Source organism: Ranitomeya variabilis, chromosome 2, assembly GCF_051348905.1.
Source record: "Ranitomeya variabilis isolate aRanVar5 chromosome 2, aRanVar5.hap1, whole genome shotgun sequence".
NCBI lineage: Eukaryota > Metazoa > Chordata > Amphibia > Anura > Dendrobatidae > Ranitomeya > Ranitomeya variabilis.
The window spans coordinates 677,149,307-677,170,069 of record NC_135233.1 but is presented as its reverse complement, the minus strand read 5'-3'; the positions used below and the strand labels follow the sequence as shown (position 1 = coordinate 677,170,069).

Genomic DNA, 20,763 nt, shown 5'->3' with positions numbered 1-20,763 from the left:
CGGAAATCTCATTTAATGCACAAAAATGTAAATGTCTACTAGTCAATAGTTCATATCATGATTTCTATTTATTTTACTTAAAACAAACTAATATAATGAAATAGTTTTATAGGATGTCTCACCTGTCTCAGCATTCCACACATATGCAACTCCATCTTCACTACCTGCTATGACAAACGTTCCACATGGGGTAAAGGCACTGCTAAGTTTTTCTCTGTAATTAGCTGCTCCAATATATTTTTTTGCAGCCAGTCTAAAATAAAGGGAAATACAAAATCTTTAGTATGCTAATTAAAGGGTATTTTAAAAAAATATTCATGATACCGGTTACTGCCCATATACAGCCACATATACACTACAAAATGATCAAAGTATTTAATTAACATTAAAAGGAACATATTGCTTTGCTACACTGCAGATTTTGCAAGTTTTCCCACCAAAGAATGGAGAGGTCTGTAATTTTTAACGTAGGTACACTTCAACTGTGAGAGACAGACTGTAAAAATAAAAATCAGAAAGCACATTGTATGATATTTAAATAATTAAACTGCATTTTTTTTTGCATGAAATAAGTATTTCACCACCTACAAATCAGCAATAATTATGGCTCTCACAGACCTGTTAGTTTTTCTTTCTACCCAGCACTCATTACCAGTATTAATTGCACCGGTTTGAACTTGTTACCTCTATAAAAGACACCGGTCCACACAATCGCACTCCAACCTCTCCACCATGGCCAAGACCAGAGAGCTGTCTAAGGACACCAGGGACACAATTGTAAACCTGCACAAGGCTGAGATGGGCTACATGATAATAGGCAAGCAGCTTGGTAAGAAGGCAACAACTGTTGGCATAATTATTAGAAAATGGAAGAAACACAAGATGACTGTCAGTTTTCCTCGGTCTGGGGCTCCATGCAGGATCTCGCCTCGTGGGGTATGGATGATTCTGAGAAACGTCAGGAATCAGCCCAGAACTACCCGGGAGAACCTGGCCAATTTCATGAAGAGAGCTGGACCACAGTCTCAAATATTACCGTTAGTAACATACTACGCCGTCCTGGATTAAAATCCTGCAGGGCACGCAAGGTCCTCTGCTCACTCCAGCTCATGTCCAGGCCCGTTTGGATCATCCAGATGGTCATTGGCAATCTTCAGAGGAGGCTTCGGAGAAGGTCATATTGTCAGATGAGACCAAATAAAACTTTTTTGGCATCAAGTACACTCGTCGTGTTTGAAGGAATAAGAAGAATGAGTACAACCCCCAAGAACACTGTCGCAACCGTCAAACATGGTGGGGGAAACAGCATACTTTGAGGGTGCTTTTCTGCAAAGGAGAGAGGACGACTGCACAGTATTGAAGGGAGGATGATGGGGGTCATGTATTGTGAGATTTTGGCCAACAACCTCCTTCCCTCAGTAAGAGAATCGAAGATGGGCCGTGGCTGGGTCTTCCAGCATGACAATGATCCAAAATAAACAGCCAGGGTAACTAAGGAGTGGCTCCGTAAGAACCATTTCAAGGTCCTGGAGTGGCCTAGCCAGTCTCTAGACTTGAACCCAATATAACATTTTTGGAGGGAGCTGAAACTCTATGATGCCCAGCAACAGCCCTGAAACCTGAAAGATCTAGAGAAGAACTGTATGGAGGAGTGGGCCAAATCCCTGCTGCAGTGTGTGTAAAATTGGTCAAGATCTACACTGTAAACATGTAATTGCAAACAAAGGTTTCTGTTCCAAATATTAAGTAGTATTATGCCGATGATATGATAATATTTATGGATAAAATAAAGGAAACATTGCCACAAGTAATAGCGACCATAGATAAATTTAGTAAATTCTCTGGTCTTTACATAAACTGGGATAAATCTGCCCTGATGCCTCCATCTCATAATCCGATGCCTGGTCTTGAGGCTCTCTCCCCTCTACCTATCGTTTCTAATTTTAAATATTTAGGTATCTATATGTCTCAATATAGTCGACTAGACCTTCAACTTAACATTTACCCGTTACTGGATATGGTCAAGTTTAAATTCATAACTTGGAGCAAACTCCCTCTCTCTGTTGCAGGCCGCATCAATTTAATCAAAATGATATTGCTTCCCAAGCTTAATTATTGTTTTCAACATAGTGCTGTGCCAATACCCAAATCTTTTTTTGCAAAATTAAACTCCTTAATTACATCCTTTATATGGGGGAAAACTAGGCCTAAACTTAAATTATCTACTCTGCAGAGACCGAAAAAAGGGGGTGGGGTGGCCCTACCAAATTTTTATTTATATTACCTAGCTGGACAAGCTAAGGCGATAAATAAATGGATACCCAATAATTCTTTGCCCAGCTCTGAGAGTCATTTACTTCACTCTGCCCAGATTGATTGCCCACTAGGGTTCTTGGAGATAGAGAAAGTTAATACTCCCCGTCTACTGCCTCTACTCCGACTAGCGAGATTAATATGGAGACAAATAAAAAGAGTTATTAAATTTATAGATATAATAGCTGAAATGCCACTGTGGAATAACAGTTGTTTTTCAGAGCTACTGAACCACCCGTCTACTGATTTCTGGATCTCACATGGTGTTCTCTCAGTAGGTGACGTACATGTCCAGGGGTTTTTTGTATCCTTTGAACAACTACAAAACACTCATAACATCCCGAGATCTCAATTTTTCCGGTATTTACAGCTAAGGTCAGCTTTTCAGTCTCACATGCGAAATGTAGATACAGGTCGAGCGATTTCATCTTTACCTCTAATAGGCATCCTCAAATCACAGGGCCCTCAGGGACTCATTTCTTCTCTATATACATATTTACTATCTGTGGGAGATGGGTCCACTATTAGTTCTATCAAAGGGAAGTGGGAGAGACTTCTTCCCGATGTACTGGGAGAGGAATGGGAAGAGATTCTGGAGTCTCCTACTAAAGTTTCTCCTTCAGTGAATAATACGATGACCCAGTTATATATTATATACCAAACTTATTTGAATCCGACACGACTCTTCAAAATGGGTCGCCTCCTCTCGTCAGATTGCTTACGGTGTCATACACGTGATGCAGACTTTATTCATATGATTTGGAGGTGCCCGATAGTTCTACATTTCTGGAAAGAGGTGACGACATTACTAACGTCTTTATTGTCGATTCCTGTCCCACCTGAGCCGCTGACCTGTTTATTCGGGGTGTGGGATGCGGAAACTTGGGATCATTATACTGGGATCTTCCTTCGAGAGACACTTTTCATGGCACGGAAGGTACTGGCGTTAAGATGGATGGGTGGTTCCCCCCGACTCTCAGGGCTTGGATAGATTTGGTGAATTCGATTATCCCATATGAAAAAACACTATACCAAAATAGAGGATGTCCAGGTAAATTTGAAAAGATCTGGGGTAGGTGGAATTCCTCTCACCACACTCTGTAATCTACACGGGCTGGATGCAGGTGTGGGGAGATAGATGGGTGGTTTTTGGGGGCACCGTTCGCAGAGCAGGATTTACGTATGATTTTCCTTTCAGCGACTTACTATAGAAGGTTAAGTAGTTAAAGTTATATAATAGGTATTTTATAAGGTACAAGTGATTTAACATACACAGTGTAATACCTCTGTAAATTGTGGATAGGATATATCTCTGCAATTATTTGTTTACTATGGTGTAATTGACAATGACAAATACAAATCTATGTAATGTTTGTTTTATTCTGAATTAATAAACGAATTAAAAAATATATATATATTAAGTAGTATCTAGTGATGAGTGAGTGTACTCATTGCTCGGGTTTTTCTGAGCACACTCGGGTGGTCTCCGAGTACTTGTAACTGCTCGGAGATTTAGTTTTTGTTAACACAGCTACATTATTTACGGCTGCTAGCCAGGATGAGTACATGTGAGGGTTGCCTGGTTGCTAGGGAATCCCCACATGTATTTAAGCTGTCTATCAGCTGTAAATCATGCAGCTGAGGCAACGAAAACTAAATCTCCGAGCAGTTACAAATACTCGGAGACCACCCGAGCAACAAGTATACTCGCTCATCACTAGTAGTATCATGTGACCTGTATGTCCATCCATGACTAAGCACTTGATATTAAGTGTGCATGCTCTGAATATATGCACGGTTACCACGAGTGTTCAGACATGGACATATAGAACACTTCAGAGATCATCTGATCAATGACGAGCACACTGTTTATAAGAGGCATAGCACTATAAGATGTCAAGAAATTACAATTGAAAGTGTAATATTCAGTTTCATAACTTTATATTGTATAATTTAGTAACCTCTTCGCCTCGAAGGCTGTTTCGGCTTCCTGACCAGGCCAATTTTTCCTAATTCTGGCCAGTGTCCTTCCTTAAGGTAACAACAGTGAATCTGAGATATGTTTTTCTGACATATTGTACTTCATGTTATTGGTAAATTTAGGTCAATAAAATTTTGAGTTTGTGAAAATTTTGAAACTTTTAATTGTTATGCCCTTAAACCAGATAGTTATGTGTCACACAATAGTTAATAAATAACATTTAATCACAAGTCTATTATATAACTGCATCATTTGTTAAACAAATGCTTTTGTTACGAAGTTAGAAGGGTTAAAAGTTTATCAGCAATTTCTCATTTTTCCAACAAAATTTACAAAACTAATTCTTTAGGGACCACATCAGATTTGAAGTGACTTTGAGGGGCCTATGAGACAGAAAATACCCAAAAGTGACACTATTTTACGAACTGCACCCCCCAAAAGTGCTCAAAAACACATTCAATAAGTTTATTAACCGTTCAGGTGCGTCACAGGAGTTAAAAGGAAAAAAAATAGCATTTTATTTTTTCCACACAAAAATGTTTGTTTAGCCCCAAATTCACAAGGGCAACAGGACAAAATGGGCCATACAATTTGTTGTGAAATTGCTCCTGGATATGTCGATACCTCATGTGCGGTGGGAAACTACTGTTTGGGCGCACGGCAGGTGCAAGTGACCCAATTTTGAAAAATAGACCCCTCAATGAATTTATATAGATGTGTGGTGAGCATCTTGAACCCCCAGGTACTTCACAGAATTTTAGAACGTTGAGATGTAAAAAAAAAACAAAACAAAACCGGTTTTCCACAAAAATGTTGTTTTCACCCCAAACTTATTTTTTTCACAAGGGTAACATGAGAAAATGCTCTGTACAATTTGTTGTGCATTTTCTCCTCAGTAGCAGATACTACATATGTGGTGCAAAACTAATGTTTGGGCGCAAGGCAGGGTTCAGAAGAGAAGGAGCATCATTCGACTTTTGGAGCGCAAAATTGGCTGGAAGAGAAGGCCAAGTAGCGCTTGTAGAGCCCCTGATGTGCTTAAACAGTGAAAACTTCCCACAAGTGTTCCCACTATCGTAAAGGGGTTAAACATATTAATAAAATCATTGCCAAAAACCTCTGACTGATCCCTTTATTCTAATGAGTATTGAACAAGGATACCGTGGTAGAATATAACACAATACAACTTGGTAAAATAGTTGAGGAGTTTTGATCAGTTGGAGTGCTGATGTAGCGACCCCAACTGATCAATATAATTTAAGAGAAGAAGTACTTAGTGGACCCTTATTCTCCTCAAAATACATTTATAGGACTTAGCAGAAAATCTTAGTCAGGGACAAAGAACCCAGATCACCACAAAGTAAAACGTCGGACATGATTTTTAGCTGGCTGCCAAAAAAATGTAATAAATTAAAAATAAAAATTAAATTAAAACTTGACTTGTTATCTTACCAACTAACTGTTGATTTATTTCCTTTTCAATGCTTTGAACAAAGGACAGCAATGAAGAGAAAAATGCCTTAACAGACAATTTAAGAAAAAAAAAAGAAAAAGAAAAAAATGAAAGAAACCACACAATGGCAATGGAGAAACCAGCTTACATTCTTAGATCCATGATTCGGACTGTGCTGTCCTTAGTATGAATTAACAGACGCCTTCCATTGGGATGAACTTCCAGGTGATTTACAGCTATGCCTTTCATATCAGTTTCTTTTATTTCCTAAAGAGAAACAACATTGTAATAGAAACACTAGGTAATAAAGCCAGCAAATTCATTCTGTAATTCTCAACTGTTCAGTTGAAATTAAGAGCGGGATTTATTAACACTGATGTTTCATATGTAAGGTTTAATAAATCCCTCACATCTCAGCCGACTCTTCCTGGGGAACTGTGGCAATGCTCATATGGGTTGGCTCTCCATTAGGTTTCACAGAAGTAGGACAGTTTAATAGGGCATATGGGCTAACGTGACTAACAAATTATGAAAGTATGTTCCCATGCTCAGTGTTTGTTCACGCAGCTAAATTTCGCATGAATCCCGCACCTCAACTCACTTACATTTTTGCCACATGAATTTTTTGCTTCGTTTTTGTCTCTCTTTGTTATGATAGATGTGAAAAGATATAGATAGATATGGGGTAGATAGCTCACTATCCATGATATTCATATAATTAGTGCAGTGCATTTGTACTTTACTGTACATTTGTGAACATAATTTATAAATAAATAACATGGGGCTTCCCCATTTTTGATAACCAGCAAAGGTAAAGAAGACAGTTGTGGACTTATATCATCAGGCTGGGAAGGTCCCTGCTTGCTGGGTCCTATCCAGCCTAAAAATATCAGCCCGCAGCCATCCCAGAATTGGCCCATCATATTAGATGTGCCATTTCTGACACTTTTGCCCAGCTCTTCCCGATTGCTCTGGTGCGGTGGCAATCGGGGTAATGGTAGTTGGGGTTGATGACAGCTGTGATATGTCAAAAATCACATCTGCCATCAACCCCAGGGGTTAGCAATGGAGAGGTGCCTATCAGACATCCCATTATTAACCCGGTAATAAAAAAAGAAAAAAAAAATACTTTATTTGAATAAAGACTCCCCCACTATCCCTGGTTTGCCAATTTATTGAAAAGAAATCCCATCCATTAATCTACCAAATTCGATGTAGTCAAATATATCTGGAAAGCATAAAGACACAGAAATAAACACAAGAGACAATGTCCCGTTCACCAATTTATTAGAAGAAATATTCCCATGAAGCTTCCATGTTCCCTGAATCTTGCTCCGGCCACTGTAAATAGCACGAAGGTTCCTGCTATTCACAGACGCCAAGTAGTAAATTCACCAATCATCATCTTTGCCAGGTCCTGCTGAGCGCAGTGAGACACGGCGGCTCTGATAAGAGTTGTAGTCAGTACCCGGCGCCTGTGAATAGCGGTCACTTTACTGCTAGTCACAGTCACTGGAGCAAGAGGTAGGGAATGTGGAAGCTTCGTGGGAACATTTCTGCTAATAAATTGGTGAACGGGAGACTGTCTCTTGTGTTTATTCTGTCTTTTTATGCTTTTCAGGTATACATTGCTGGACTACATTGGATTCGGTGGATTACTGCAGACCTGCCAAGGAAATTTTTTTAACCCCTTAACGACCAGAGGTATTTTTGTTTTTGCATTTTCATGTTTTGCTCCCCCCTTCTTCCCAGTGCCATAACTTTTTCACTTTTTTGACAAAATAGCCATGTGTGTGCTTGTTTTTTGTGGGACGAATTATACTTTTGAGCTACACCATTGATTTTAACATATCGTGTACCAGAAAACAGGAAAATAGTCCAAGTGCGGTTAAATTGCAAAAAAAAGTGCAATCCCACAGTCGTTTTTTTGTTTTACAATGTTCACTAAATGCTAAAACTGACCTGACATTATAATTCTCCAGGTCATTACGAGTTCAAAGACACCAAACACACCTAGGTTTTTTTTAAGTCGTGAAAAAAAATGTAAAACTTTGTTAAAAAAAAAATAAAATTATGCCATTTTCCGATACCCATAGCGTCTCCTTTTTTCATCATCTTGAGTTAGGTGAGGGCTTATTTTTTGCATGCCGAGCTGACGTTTTTAATTATACCATTTTGGTGCAGATATGACCTTTTGATCCCCCTTTATTGCATTTTAATGCCATGTTGTGGTGACCAAAAAAAATAATTCTGGCGTTTTGACTGCTTTTCTTGTTACGCCGTTTAACGATAAGGTTCAATTTTTTTTTATACTGATAGATCGGGCGATTCTGAACGTGGTGATACCAAATATGTGTTTGTTTGATTTTTTATATGTTTTATTTTGAATGGGGCGAAAGGGGGGGGGGGCATTTAAACTTTTACACATTTTTTTATTTTTCTAATATTTTAATTTTTTTACTGTTTTGCATGCTTCAATAGTCTCTATGGCAGACTAGAAGCTGCAGTTGTCTGATCAGCTCTGATACATACAGGTGATGATCAGATCGCCTATGTGTAGCAGTAATGCTCACTTGCTATAAGTGCCGACCACCGGGCGGCACTCATAGCAATCTGGCAGTGACAACCATAGAGGTCTGCTGGAAACCTCTGGTTGTCATGCCAACCCATTGGTGAGCCTTGATCATGTGAAGGGGTCACCGATGGGTGGGATTTACGGAGCCTAGCCAGAAGTGCGAGTTAAATGCCGCTGTCAGAGATGGACAACGGTATTTAACTAGTTAACAGCTGCGGGTGTATCGCGATACCACCCGCGGCTGTTGCGGGCACATGTCAGCTGTATATATATCAGCTGTCATGTGCCTGGAAAGGTGTGGGCTCAGCGTCGGAGCCTGCACCAAACAGGGGGATTCCGACATCAGCGTAATATTATTTCCGATGTCGGAAAGGGGGTTAAACTGGTGAAAGAGTGTGTGTGTGTGTGTGTGTGTGTGTGTTTATCACCGTGTCCCAGGGCTAGACGCCAGGTGATTTTTCACAAATCAAGCTGTCATGAAACCCCAACTACCATTACCCTGCTTGCCACTGCACCAGGGCAATCTGGAAGAGCCATGGAAAGAGGCAGAATAGGAGCATCTAATTCTGGGATGGTTGAGGTCTTGTATTTTTATGCTTGTCAGGGCCCTATAACTTAGGACCTTCCCAGCCTGATAATATAAGCCTACAGATGTCTGCTTTACATTGGCTGGTTATCAAAAATAGAGGGGGGGGGGGGGTTCATGTCCATTACAATGCATGTTCTTTTTCTGTAAATGTGGAATTTACGCATCTAATGCAAGTCTATGGGAAAATTCCGGACAGAAAACCGAGCGTTCCCACAAGAGAAATTGACACGCTGAGGTTTGGAAACCCACACTGCATGTGATAAAAAAGAACCCCAGTGGGCATGGTAGTTCTATTAATCCCATCCACTGTGCAATGCAGCGTTTTGGACACAGCGAAAATACGCTGCATCGAGAACGCTAGTATTACTGATCATGGGCACGCAGCCTCTTTTCAAGTTTCAATTGATATTCCTAGGACAATGTGACGCAAAAACTTGAAAAGGTACACTATAAATGTCCCCCACATACACTTCTCTATAATAGCTAATACAGAAAAAGAATGATAATTAAGGAACGTTGTCGCTAGACAATCCACGGGCACCAATTGGTAAAAGGGCAATTCTCCGTATAGTAAGATTGCAAGGTGCTTCTAAAGCAACTTTATATTTGTCTCATTAAGAATCCGCTCTTTTCACAAGAATGGAGGGATTTTTATTTAAATAGTTTACTGCTTGTCATGTAGGTTATTGGTCACTGCAGCAGTCCTCCAGCGGTGGCCAAACTTTAGCAGTGCTTACAAGCCATTTCCATAAGAGCTTGTTAAAGCTGTTCTTAAGCTGACCAACTTACCAGATCTGGCCAGATTCAGTACCAATCGCTCCTCCAATTCTGCAGAGAAAAAGCTGCTTCTGCTTGCAGCATCAAGGAGTAAACAGCTCAGCCAGTAGCATGACAATGCTGCTGGTCCGTAATGTCAATCAATAAATCAATCAGGATTGCACCTCGCCCGTCCTCTCACGAGCAAGAAGCTTAGACGCTGGGAACCAGTGCGCTCATGAAGAAAGTTTAGGGGACAATCCTATTAACTAGAGTTCTATAATAAGCTGCAAGAGACTCGCACAAAACAAGGATTTTACCTTCAAAATACCCCAAAGCTCAGTCGGGTTCTCTTGGGAACTTCTGCTGATACCTGTATTCCAAATGATAATCAGTCCTGCGCTGTCTCCAGAAAACATGTGAAGCCCTAAATTAAATTGAAAGAACAAGGATGTAACCTTCACCATACTGGACTACTTATGAGTAGTCACATGGGCCAGTAGTGTGCCGCTATGCCAAAAATTCCAATGCAAATTACACGCCGTTTGTAACAGTTTTTAAATGCCATTATTGGCTTTGTGGTTTTCACAGGTTTAACATCATAAAACAAACCATAACACAACATTACATTAATATGGAAAATACAATCACTTAATATTGTGCATAATATTACATTTACTGATTGATGCTATGTAATCATTCTGGTGTTAAATCTCTATGAACCATTATATTGAACATTTTACCACTTCTGTACCCAGTGATGTGAAAGAGAAGGTGGTGCTAACCTTTACTCTGCACCTGCAGGGCACAACATTACTGAACGTCAGTAAGTGGATACTGTGCCATGTAAGCATAATAATTTTCATTACCAGTCAACAGTTGTTTTTTTGCATGACTACCCTACATACTGAACCAAGAAAAGGCAAAGGTGGTAGAGTGTTTCTAAACAGTTTTTAAGGCATTCATGGGCAGTGTGGAGGAAGGTGTAAGATCAAGGCTGTGGAGTCGGAGCCGTGGAGTCGGGGTCCATTTTGATGGAGTCGGAGTCATGGAAATTGAGTCGTCGAAGTCGGAGCTTTGGCTTACGACTCTACAGCCCTGGCTAGGCTGTGGAGTCGGAGTCCATTTTGGTGGTGTCGAAGTCGGCGTCATGGAAATTGAGGAGTCGGAGTCAAAGTCGGAGGTTTGGCTTACCGACTCCACAGACCTGGGTAAGATATTGGAAAGGAATACATTTTACTTGAGAAAACAAAAACTATATCCCATGATCCATCTGCTGAACACATCATCGTATGAAAAAATATAACTCTTACTGTATGGCTCCAAAAAACAAATAAAGGCTGTTGCTACTTTCTGAAGTAACACATCTCCCTGCCTCTGCCTGTTTTATCACAGGAATGACTGTTTCTGCTTTTTCTCCAGTCCTCCGAGCTCATAAAAAAAAAATCAAATAAGTGACATAGGGGTGCCAATGTCCGCTGATCTTATATGTAACGGACTTGATTTATTATGAGCTCATGGGACTGGTGACATGGCAGAAAATACTCACTCCTGTAATAAAACAGGCAGGGAAACCCATTCTGTTTTGTCTGTATACTCACTTATTTAAGTGACTAATAGATATTCCCTGGCCAGGAGCTGTGGTATATGCAAAGCATCAACTATGCATGGTCGGACACAGCCATTACACAGTACATAGCAGGGACACATTTGTAAGATTCTCAGGAACATTTTTTAGCACATGCAATTGTGGAACTTAGTTTTATTGCAAGATCTATTAATTAAAGGGTACTTTGTTCAAGCCAAAAAAACCCTTTAAAGTTCTGTTCACAGCTGTCAACTGTTATGCAATTTATACAAAAATTAGAAATTATTTTATATTATACTCCTTATATGCAAATTCACTTTTTCCCCGATTTTATCTCCTATTGTTACTTTTTGCACACAAATAGCATCCTGAACTAAAAGATTCACTGGTTAGCCAAAATCAACACAGGGAGAAGTTTTACTGGATATGACCCCAGGGTTATTTCACTCATGGTAAATATGGGCACCTGTCTAAAGCACACTTAATTATATTCTTCTAAAGCTTCATACCCATGAGTAAATTTCCTGGGACTACAAAACAGAGCATTACCGTGTATTTGTACTTTTCCCTTCATCACGAGTACCATGTGAGAGAATAGAGAACAATTATAAAGCATTTCATTTTGCTCTCACACTGAACACAACACAAAAGGCCATTTCATGAACCAAAGAATTACATACATACATACATACATACATACATACATAGGCAGGTATAAATAATTTCCAGGAAACACGTCACAGGGTCATGTCATCTGGAATTATGGACAAGGCGGTCACAGTTAACATGATCACATATGGTAGTCCAGTCCTCTAGTGTAATATAAAAATGTTATAGCTCAGCTGTTTGTGCTGCACAACCTTCCTTATTTCTAATTATCAAATCCCCTTAGAAAAACAATTTATTGAATATACCAGGTACATTAAAACCCCAAATATAACCAAAACAAAAAGAAATACAATCATAAACCCTAACAAGGGTGTGTAAGGCCATTGGATTATAGAGCCCTCTCCTATACTAGGCAAAAAAAATAATAGTGAAGGGATAAAAGGCCTTTTATTGCTTTTTTGCCCTTTTATCCCTTCACTAATCTAGTGACAATCTGGTGAACATTGCTTCTTTTTGTCACTATCTGACAGGGATTATTAGGGGGGGGATCTGTCAGTAAGCAGGGGTGACATTGTCACCTATCATTTAGGGTGCTAACCTCTGAGACCACTAAGTACAAAGTGCAGGATTTATCTACAGGGTGTTATTATTATTAGTGCCTTTATTGCCTGGTATCAGAGGGGGCTCCATTTCCTAATGGCCCTGCATGACGAGTTGGCTGTGATTAAGGAGTACTTGTTTTTTTGCATCCCCAGTATGAGGAACTGGTTGTTTACCTTGTCGTTATAGTGGCTTTATTTGCCCTTTATCAAGTTACTATCCCTTTACCAATCAGCTGTCAAGGTTTATTTCTGAACATTACTGGTGTCACTATCTGATAAATAGGATCATTTAGGGTTATTTTTGGTGAGCAGTCGTTGAGCGGAGGCACCATTGTCATCTATAATTTAGGGTACCAACCTCCGGGGCCAGCTACTACGAAGTACAGGATTTTACTATAGGGTAATATTAGTGCTTTTTTGCCTGGTTTCAGATAGGGATTTATTATTCATACTCTTTTTAGGGTTTTTTATTGTGTTTTTCTGTATGTTTATATTATGTCTTAGGGTGCAGGTTTTAATGCATATCCAATAAATCTTTTTTTTAGGAAGATCTGTACTTGAGCAATTTTTTGATAATCTTTATGACACTGTATTTAATGTAAGAATTTTGCTCCTAATTTACAAAAAGTTATAATTGCATCCCATATTACAGTGCCCTGTAGCCCAGTCATGGCCACTGCTTCTACCAGCCTGCTAGCCATCATTATACTAACCCTCCTCTTCCATTGCACAGAAACCTGTTTTTACTTACTGGTAATAGGATTTTACAGAGTCCACGACAGCACCCCACGAGAGAGGGGATGTGCCCACCATCCGGACAGGAACCTACAGGTTAAAAAGGGGCGGTCCCCCTCGCCCTCCAGTTTGTGTTCCAGAGCATCAAGGGATACCGCCAATGAATCAGTACATGATAATAATATCTTAAACAATAGTAAATACCATCACCTCTATAGAGTGATCTCTAAAGGCACACCTTCCAAAGAGTGCAAGAATAAGTAATTAGATACAGGGGGGAATGTACGGGTGCTGTCGTGGACTCTGTAAAATCCTATTACCGGTAAGTAAAAAACGGTTTTCCAATCGCCACAACAGCACCCCACGAGAGACTTCAAAGACTATTTAACTGGGAGGGACCACAGCACTAAGTACTGAACGACCAAAGTGTAAGCTGGAATTAGCAGACAGATCAAGGCGATAGTGCTTATAAAAGGTGGAAGGTGATGACCAAGTTGCCGCCTTACATATCATATTAATGGGGACATCTGCCTTCTCCGCCCAGGATGATGCCATAGCCCGAGTGGAGTGCGCTTTGATGCCCTCTGGTGGTGTCTCCCCTTTGGCGGAATAAGCAAGACATATCGCATCCCTAATCCATCTAGCGATAGAACTCTTCGTGACACTTGAATCTTTCTTTCGATTCTGGAAAGAAACAAACAAAGCCCTACTCTGTCTCCAGCTTTGTGTCCTACTTAAATACTTTAATACTGCCCTTTTAACATCTAGAGTATGATATTATTTCTCCTGTTCTGAAGCTGGATTTTCATAAAAGGATGGTAGGTATATCTCCTGGCTTCTATGAAACCTAGATGCTACCTTTGGCAAGTATGCAGGATCTGGTTTTTAAATTTTTTTATCCTGGAGGATTATTAGGCTATGTGCACACGTTGCGGATTAGGCTTAGGAATTTCTGGTGCGGATTCTGTCTCTCCTGGCAGAAAACACACCTGCGTTTTTTTGTGCGGTTCCGCAGCGGTTTTTTGTGCGTTTTTGCTGTGGTTTTCTTGCGGATTTGCTGCGGTTTTTACCCCTGTGGTTTTCTATAATGGAGTGGGTACAAAAACGCTGTGGATTCACAAAAAAGAAGTGACATGCTACTTCTTTTAAACCGCAGCGTTTCCGCAGCCGATTTTCCGCAAAGTGTGCACAGCATTTTTTTTTTCTCATTGATTTACATTGTACTGTAAATCAATTGCGGATCTGCAGCGTTTCCGCACTTCAAAAAAACGCTGCGGATCCGCAGCAAATCCGCAACGTGTGCACATACCCTTAGATAGGGAGGATCAACTGATATCGCTTGGATATCACTGACCCTCCTAGCAGATGTTAGTGCTAAAAGTAGAGCTGTCTGAGGTAAAATTTTTAATTGGAATAGAATCCAATGGTTCGAAAGGAGGTTCAGTTAACGCCTCGAGCACTAAATTTAGATCCCAAGGGGGCAGTCTTGCAATATGGACCGGGTTACTACGCTGACATGCTTTAACCCCTTCATGAACTTGGGATTTTCCGTTTTTCCGTGTTAGTTTTTCGCTCCCCACCTTCCCAGAGCCATAACTTTTTTATTTTTCTGTCAATATGGCCATGTGAGGGCTTATTTTTTGCGGGACGAGTTGTACTTTTGAATGACATCATTGGTTTTAGCATGTTGTGTACTAGAAAACGGGAAAAAAATTCCAAGTGTGGTGAAATTGCAAAAAAAAGTGCAATCCCACACTTGTTTTTTGATTGCCTTTTTTACTAGGTTCACTAAATGCTAAAACTGACCTGCCATTATGATTCTCCAGGTCATTATGAGTTCATAGACACCTAACATGACTAGGTTATTTTTTATCTAAGTGGTGAAAACAAATTCCAAACTTTGCTTAAAAAAATAAATAAATAATTGCGCCATTTTCCGATACCCGTAGCGTCACCATTTTTCATGATCTGGGGTCGGGTGAGGGCTTATTTTTTGCGTGCCGAGCTGGCGTTTTAATGATACCATTTCGGTGCAGATACGTTCTTTTGATCGTGGCGACCAAAAAAACGTAATTCTGGCGTTTCAAATTTTTTTCTCACTACGCTGTTTAGCGATCAGGTTAATGCTTTTTTTATTGATAGATCGGGCGATCCTGAATGCAGTGATACCAAATATGTGTATGTTTGATTTTTTTTTTTATTGATTTATTTTGAATGGGGCGAAATGGGGGGATTTAAACTTTTGTATTTTTTTTTCACAATTTTTTTTTACAATTTACTTTTGCCATGCTTCAATAGCCTCCATAGGAGGCTAGAAGCTGGCACAACGCGATCGGCTCTGCTACATGGCAGCGATCATCAGATCGCTGCTATGCAGCAGAAATGCAGGTGTGCTATGAGCGCCGACCACAGGGTGGCGCTCACAGCTACCGGTGATCAGTAACCATAGAGGTCTCAAGGACCTCTATGGTTACTCTGCAGAAGCATCGCTGACCCCCAATCATGTGACGGGGGTCAGCGATGCGCTCATTTCCGGCCGGCCGGAAGCGCCGGTTAAATGCCGCTGTCTGCGTTTGACAGCAGCATTTAACTAGTTAATAGCGGCGGGTGAATCGCGATTTCACCCGCTGCTAGCTATTGCGGGCACATGTCAGCTGTTCAAAACAGCTGACATGTCCCGGGTTTAATGCGGGGTCGCCGCCAGAGCCCTGCATCAAAGAGGGGGATTTGACCTCGGACGTACTATCCCGTCCAAGGTCAGAAAGGGGTTAATAAATCTAGCAACCCATCTATTCCATACATCACTGTTGTATAAGGCCCCTAAGGCTGAAATGTGGACTCTTAGCGCGTTAACTGCCAAACCCAATTCCCAGCCCTTCTGTAGCAATTCCAGAATGGCCGGAATTGGAACTTTATCTGCTAGGGGTTGATGATGGAAGGTAAGGAATCTCCTCCAGATCTTAGAATAAACCCTTGTAGTGACCTCTTTCCGGCTTCTTAACAAGGTAGATATCAAAGCCCCGGAAAAACCTCCCTCTCAAGTTCCACGCCGTCAAATGAAGAGTCTCCAAATTGGGATGATGAAATGGACCTTGAGAAAGGCGCTCCGGAACCACTGGCAACACCCAAGGATCGGTCACTGACATTGCTCTGAGGAGAGAGAACCAAGGCCTCCTGGGCCAGAAGGGGGCAATTAGAATTATCCTCGCTCTCTCTTCCTTGATCTTCCTGAGAACTAGAGGAATCAAGCACATTGGGGGAAATGTATATGCTAGCGGAAAGTTCCAACGGACCCGAAGGGAATCTATTATGCACGGTTGGTCTGTTATCTGGAGAGATGCAAACTCCCTGACCTTTCTGTTTTCTTTCGAAGCAAAGAGATCTATGACTGGTAACCCCCAGAGCCTGTTTGAATATCTGTTTGTCTAGAGACCATTCCCCCTGCCGAAGGGAATGGCGACTGAGATAGTCTGCCTCCATATTGAGCCCTCCTTTTATGTGAATTGCCGATAGGGAACGAAAGTGGACATCAGGGATTGCCATCTTGTCCCTCCTTGATGGTTGAAGAAGGCTACTACAGTCATATTGTCTGTCTGTACCCGTACATGCGAACCCTTCAGGTATGGTAGCAAGTGAAGGAGAGCATGTTTGACTGCTGAGAGTTTTTAAATTTGACGACCTTTGGGATTCTAGACCCGACCACTGCCCTAGGGTCAGAACCTCCCCCATGTGGGCTCCCCAACCAAATGGACTGGCATCGGTCGTAACTATCCTGTATGGTGTGATGCTCCACTGAACCCCTCTTGACAGATGAAGCAGACTGAGCCACCATTTTAGATCGTGAAGAGTGGCTGGTTACAGTCTGAGTTTCCCATTTAGAGAACCCTGAAGTTCTTTTCCTGCCTGGAGGATTTCGAACTGTAGCATACGAGTATGAGCTTGAGCCCATCTCGCAGATGGTATACACGCTGTCCGTGACCCTAGCAGGGACATTGCGTCTCTCAATTTTAAATTTGGATCCTTTCTTACAGACGTGAATTTGCGAATAATCTTCTGCTTTTTTTCCTCTGGTAGAAAAGATGATTGATCTTCTGAGCTTAGAAGAATCCCTAGAAAAATCTGACACCTGGCAGGTTCTAGTCTTGATTTTTCTATGTTGATCATCCAACCGAGTTCCTGTAAGGATGATATTATGGCGTTTACACGGGCCTTACATTGGCAAATCGAATTTCCAACTATCAAAAAAATCATCTAAATAGGGTATAACAAGGGTATCCTTCTCCCTGACATGGGCCATTTCTTCTGAAATAATTTTAGTAAAAATCCTAGGTGCCATGGACAGGTCGAAGGGCATTGCCAGAAATTGAAAATGCCTAACCTGATGGTTTACCCACACTGCCATCCTGAGGAACTGTTGGTGATCTTTGAAAACTGGCAGATGGTAGTATGCATCTTTTAGATCCAGTACCGACATGTAGCACCTGGGAAACAAAAGTTTAGTTGTTGATTTAATGGATTCCATCTTAAAAGCGTGATATTGAAGAAATTTATTTAATTTACGCAAATTTATGATAGTCCTAAAGGACCTGTCGGGTTTGGAAATCAAAAATAGCGGAGAATAAAATCCTGTCCTCTCCTGGTGTTTTGGAACCTCTTCAATAACCCACTTTTTAAGTAACTCTTGAATCTCTACTTCTAGGGCCTGTTGTTGAGCTCGAGAATCAAGCGAAGTTAATACAAAATGATCCAGGGGAATCTTCAGAAATTCCAACTTCAACCCTGACGAAACTACCCCCAATATCCAGTTACTAGAAGTTATTTTAGACCACCTATTGAAGAAGAATTTCAATCTACCCCACTGGTAGATTTAGCCTATCTATAGTTGCATCTGTGTCTTGAAGAAGATGAGCGGTTTCCATAGTATCCACCTTTTTTATTTTGCTCCGCTGGTTCCCAATCGAGATATCATTGCTGGTCTGATTGAAATCTTCTGAAAGGCATGCGTCTTCTGAAGGCGTTCCTAAAGGTGGGATTAAACACTTTAGGAAGTCCCTTCTTCCTATCCTCTGCCTTCGCAAGGATATCATCCAGCACCGTGCCAAACAGGTAATCACCCCTACATGGAATGGTGCACAACTTGGCTCTAGCCTGAGCATCCCCCTTCCAGGTCTTAAGCCAAAGTGCCCGCCGGGCCGCATTTGAAAGACCAGCTCATCTTGCCGCTAATTTCAAAGAGTCTATTGAAGCATCCGCCAAAATAGGCTACTCCCTCTCGGATCTGGTACAAGGAATCCAACAACTTTTCTCTGGGAACTTTCGCCTTAAGTTGCTCCTCTAGCTGACTTACCCAGACCATAACGGATCTGGCAGTACAGGTACCAGCGATCGCGGGTTTGAAGGCTCCCGAAGACGATTCCCACACTTTTTTTTAGGAACATGTCCGCCTTTCTATCTGACGGGTCCTCAAGGAGACCCACATCTTCCAGTGGTAGCGAGGCTAATTTTGAGGTGGAAGCCACTGCTGCGTCTACCTTAGGGATCTTTATCCACTGAGATAAGAGGTCATCATCAAAGGGGTATCTTCTCTTTGCAGCGGATGGCAAGAACCCTTTATCCTGCTTATCCCACTCCCGTCTAACCAGATCTTTAATCATGTCCACCACCGGGAACGTTTTACGATTTCTCTGGCACAGCCCCGCAAACATAATGTCCTGGGTAGATTTTGCTTCCTTATTTTCTGCGACACCCATAGTTGCCCGAACTGCTTTGACTAGGGTTTCCATATTTTCCATAGAAAAACAAGGCCTTCCCTCCTCATCCGAGGAGGATGGCGAGGAACTCTCTGAACATTCGCCTTCCTGTAGGGAAGGACTTGAATCAGACATCACCTCCATTCTGATTTTTTCATGCCGTTTTGATTTAAGGGAACATCTTATTTCTTCCCTAATGACCTCCCTCAAATTCGATGTACGGAGAGGGGCTTCTTCTTCCAAAGTAGGGCAGATACAAGCCTGACACAGTTTCTTTATATAACTGTCTGGCAATGGTTCCGTGCACAAAGCACACTGTTTATGCTTTGACTTTGTACGTTTTTTACCCTATAACAAAGCACAGCACAAAACAGCATAATCAGCTACTGGGCTAGAAATAAACACTCACCTACTGCTGATGAAAGAGTACCGGTCTCTGAGGAGGTGAGGTGCCACCTGACGTCGGGTTGCCAGACTCCTGCCGCCCGCGTACCATGTCACTGCTGCGTGACCGACTGCTGCTTTTCCTTTGCTGCTCTGTCAGCTGCAAGTGCTCTGTGTCCCCAATCGAGGACATGTTGCCGCACACACTCACCCTCCACGGCTCTGCATTTGCCGCGCTCCTCCTCCCGACCTCCCCCGGAAGTAGAATAACTACTTCGGGGTCACAAGCGCCGACATCTTCAGAAGAGTCGCGCGTCTGCGACCCAGGTGGCATTCCCCGGCCCCTGGGAAAGCATCTCACTCCGGCCAGACGAGGGGGGGGGTCTGCGAGCAGTACACCCCCGACGCTGCTTCCAGTGCCCCTGATTCTGCCGTTCTCTCCGGAAACCACGCAGAGGCTTGGTGGACCCGGGTAAGTTGACCTGCAGGCTCCCGCCGTCCGGACAGGAACCCAAACTGGAGGGCGAGGGGGACCGCCCCTTTTTAACCTGTAGGCTCCTCTCCGGATGGTGGGCGGATCCCCTCTCTCGTGGGGTGTTGTCGTGGCGATAGGAAAAAAGAAGGAGACCATCTGCTGGAATAAGCGTGATCCTGCTATAATCACAGGACACCGTTTCATCAACAGCTTGCAGTTACCATCACAGGGAATAATATGCAAGTTATGATTCTTATTTCTCTCAAGGGTAATGCAAAGGGAAGCCAAAATCTGAAAATGACCTATTGCCTAACACTTTCAGCACGTTGCGATTTTCTGTTTTTGTGCTTCCCTTCTTCCCAGAGCCATAACCTTTTTTATATTTCCGTCAATATAGGAATACGAGGACTTGTTTTTTGCAGGACGAATTATACTTTTAAATGACCCCATTGATTTTACCATATAGCACACTGGAAAACAGTGAAAAAAATCCAAATGCGGTTAAACTGCAAAGAAAAGTGTAATTCCACAATTTTTTTTTTTCTTTTTTTAATTTACCATGTTCACTAAGTGCTAAAACTGACCTGGCAATATAATTCCCCAGGTTAGTAGGAATACGCAGATAAATAACAAACATGTATAGCTTCTTTCTAAAGTGATTGGAAAAAAAAAAAATATTGAAAAAAAAATTTACTTGGGTTGCCATTTTCCGAAACCCATAGCGTCTCCATTTTTTGTGATCCAGGGCTGGGTGCTGGCTTATTTTCTGCGCCCCGCCCTCATTTTACTTATATCATTTTGGGGTAGATATGATGTTTTAATTGACTGATATTGCATTTTATTGCATTGTTGGGTTGGCCCCAAAAAATTTAATTCTGGCGTTTAGATATTTTTTCTCGTTATGCCGTTTACCGATCTGATTAATTTACTTTATATTTATGAATGCAGTGATA

The 20,763-nt window shown here is 41.6% G+C and overlaps 1 protein-coding gene across 4 annotated transcripts in view; it reads right to left on the bottom strand.

Moving 5' to 3' along the window:
• AHI1 (Abelson helper integration site 1) overlaps window positions 1-20,763 on the bottom strand; it is a 289,456-nt gene that overhangs the window by 192,121 nt on the left and 76,572 nt on the right. For all 4 annotated transcript variants that reach the window (XM_077289311.1, XM_077289310.1, XM_077289309.1 and 1 more), the window contains exons 14-16: window positions 9,988-10,094; window positions 5,896-6,014; window positions 123-253 (exon numbers count right to left, since the gene is read on the bottom strand). In XM_077289311.1, coding sequence (XP_077145426.1) covers window positions 123-253; window positions 5,896-6,014; window positions 9,988-10,094 — 357 coding nt within the window. The remainder of the gene's footprint in view (window positions 1-122; window positions 254-5,895; window positions 6,015-9,987; window positions 10,095-20,763) is intronic.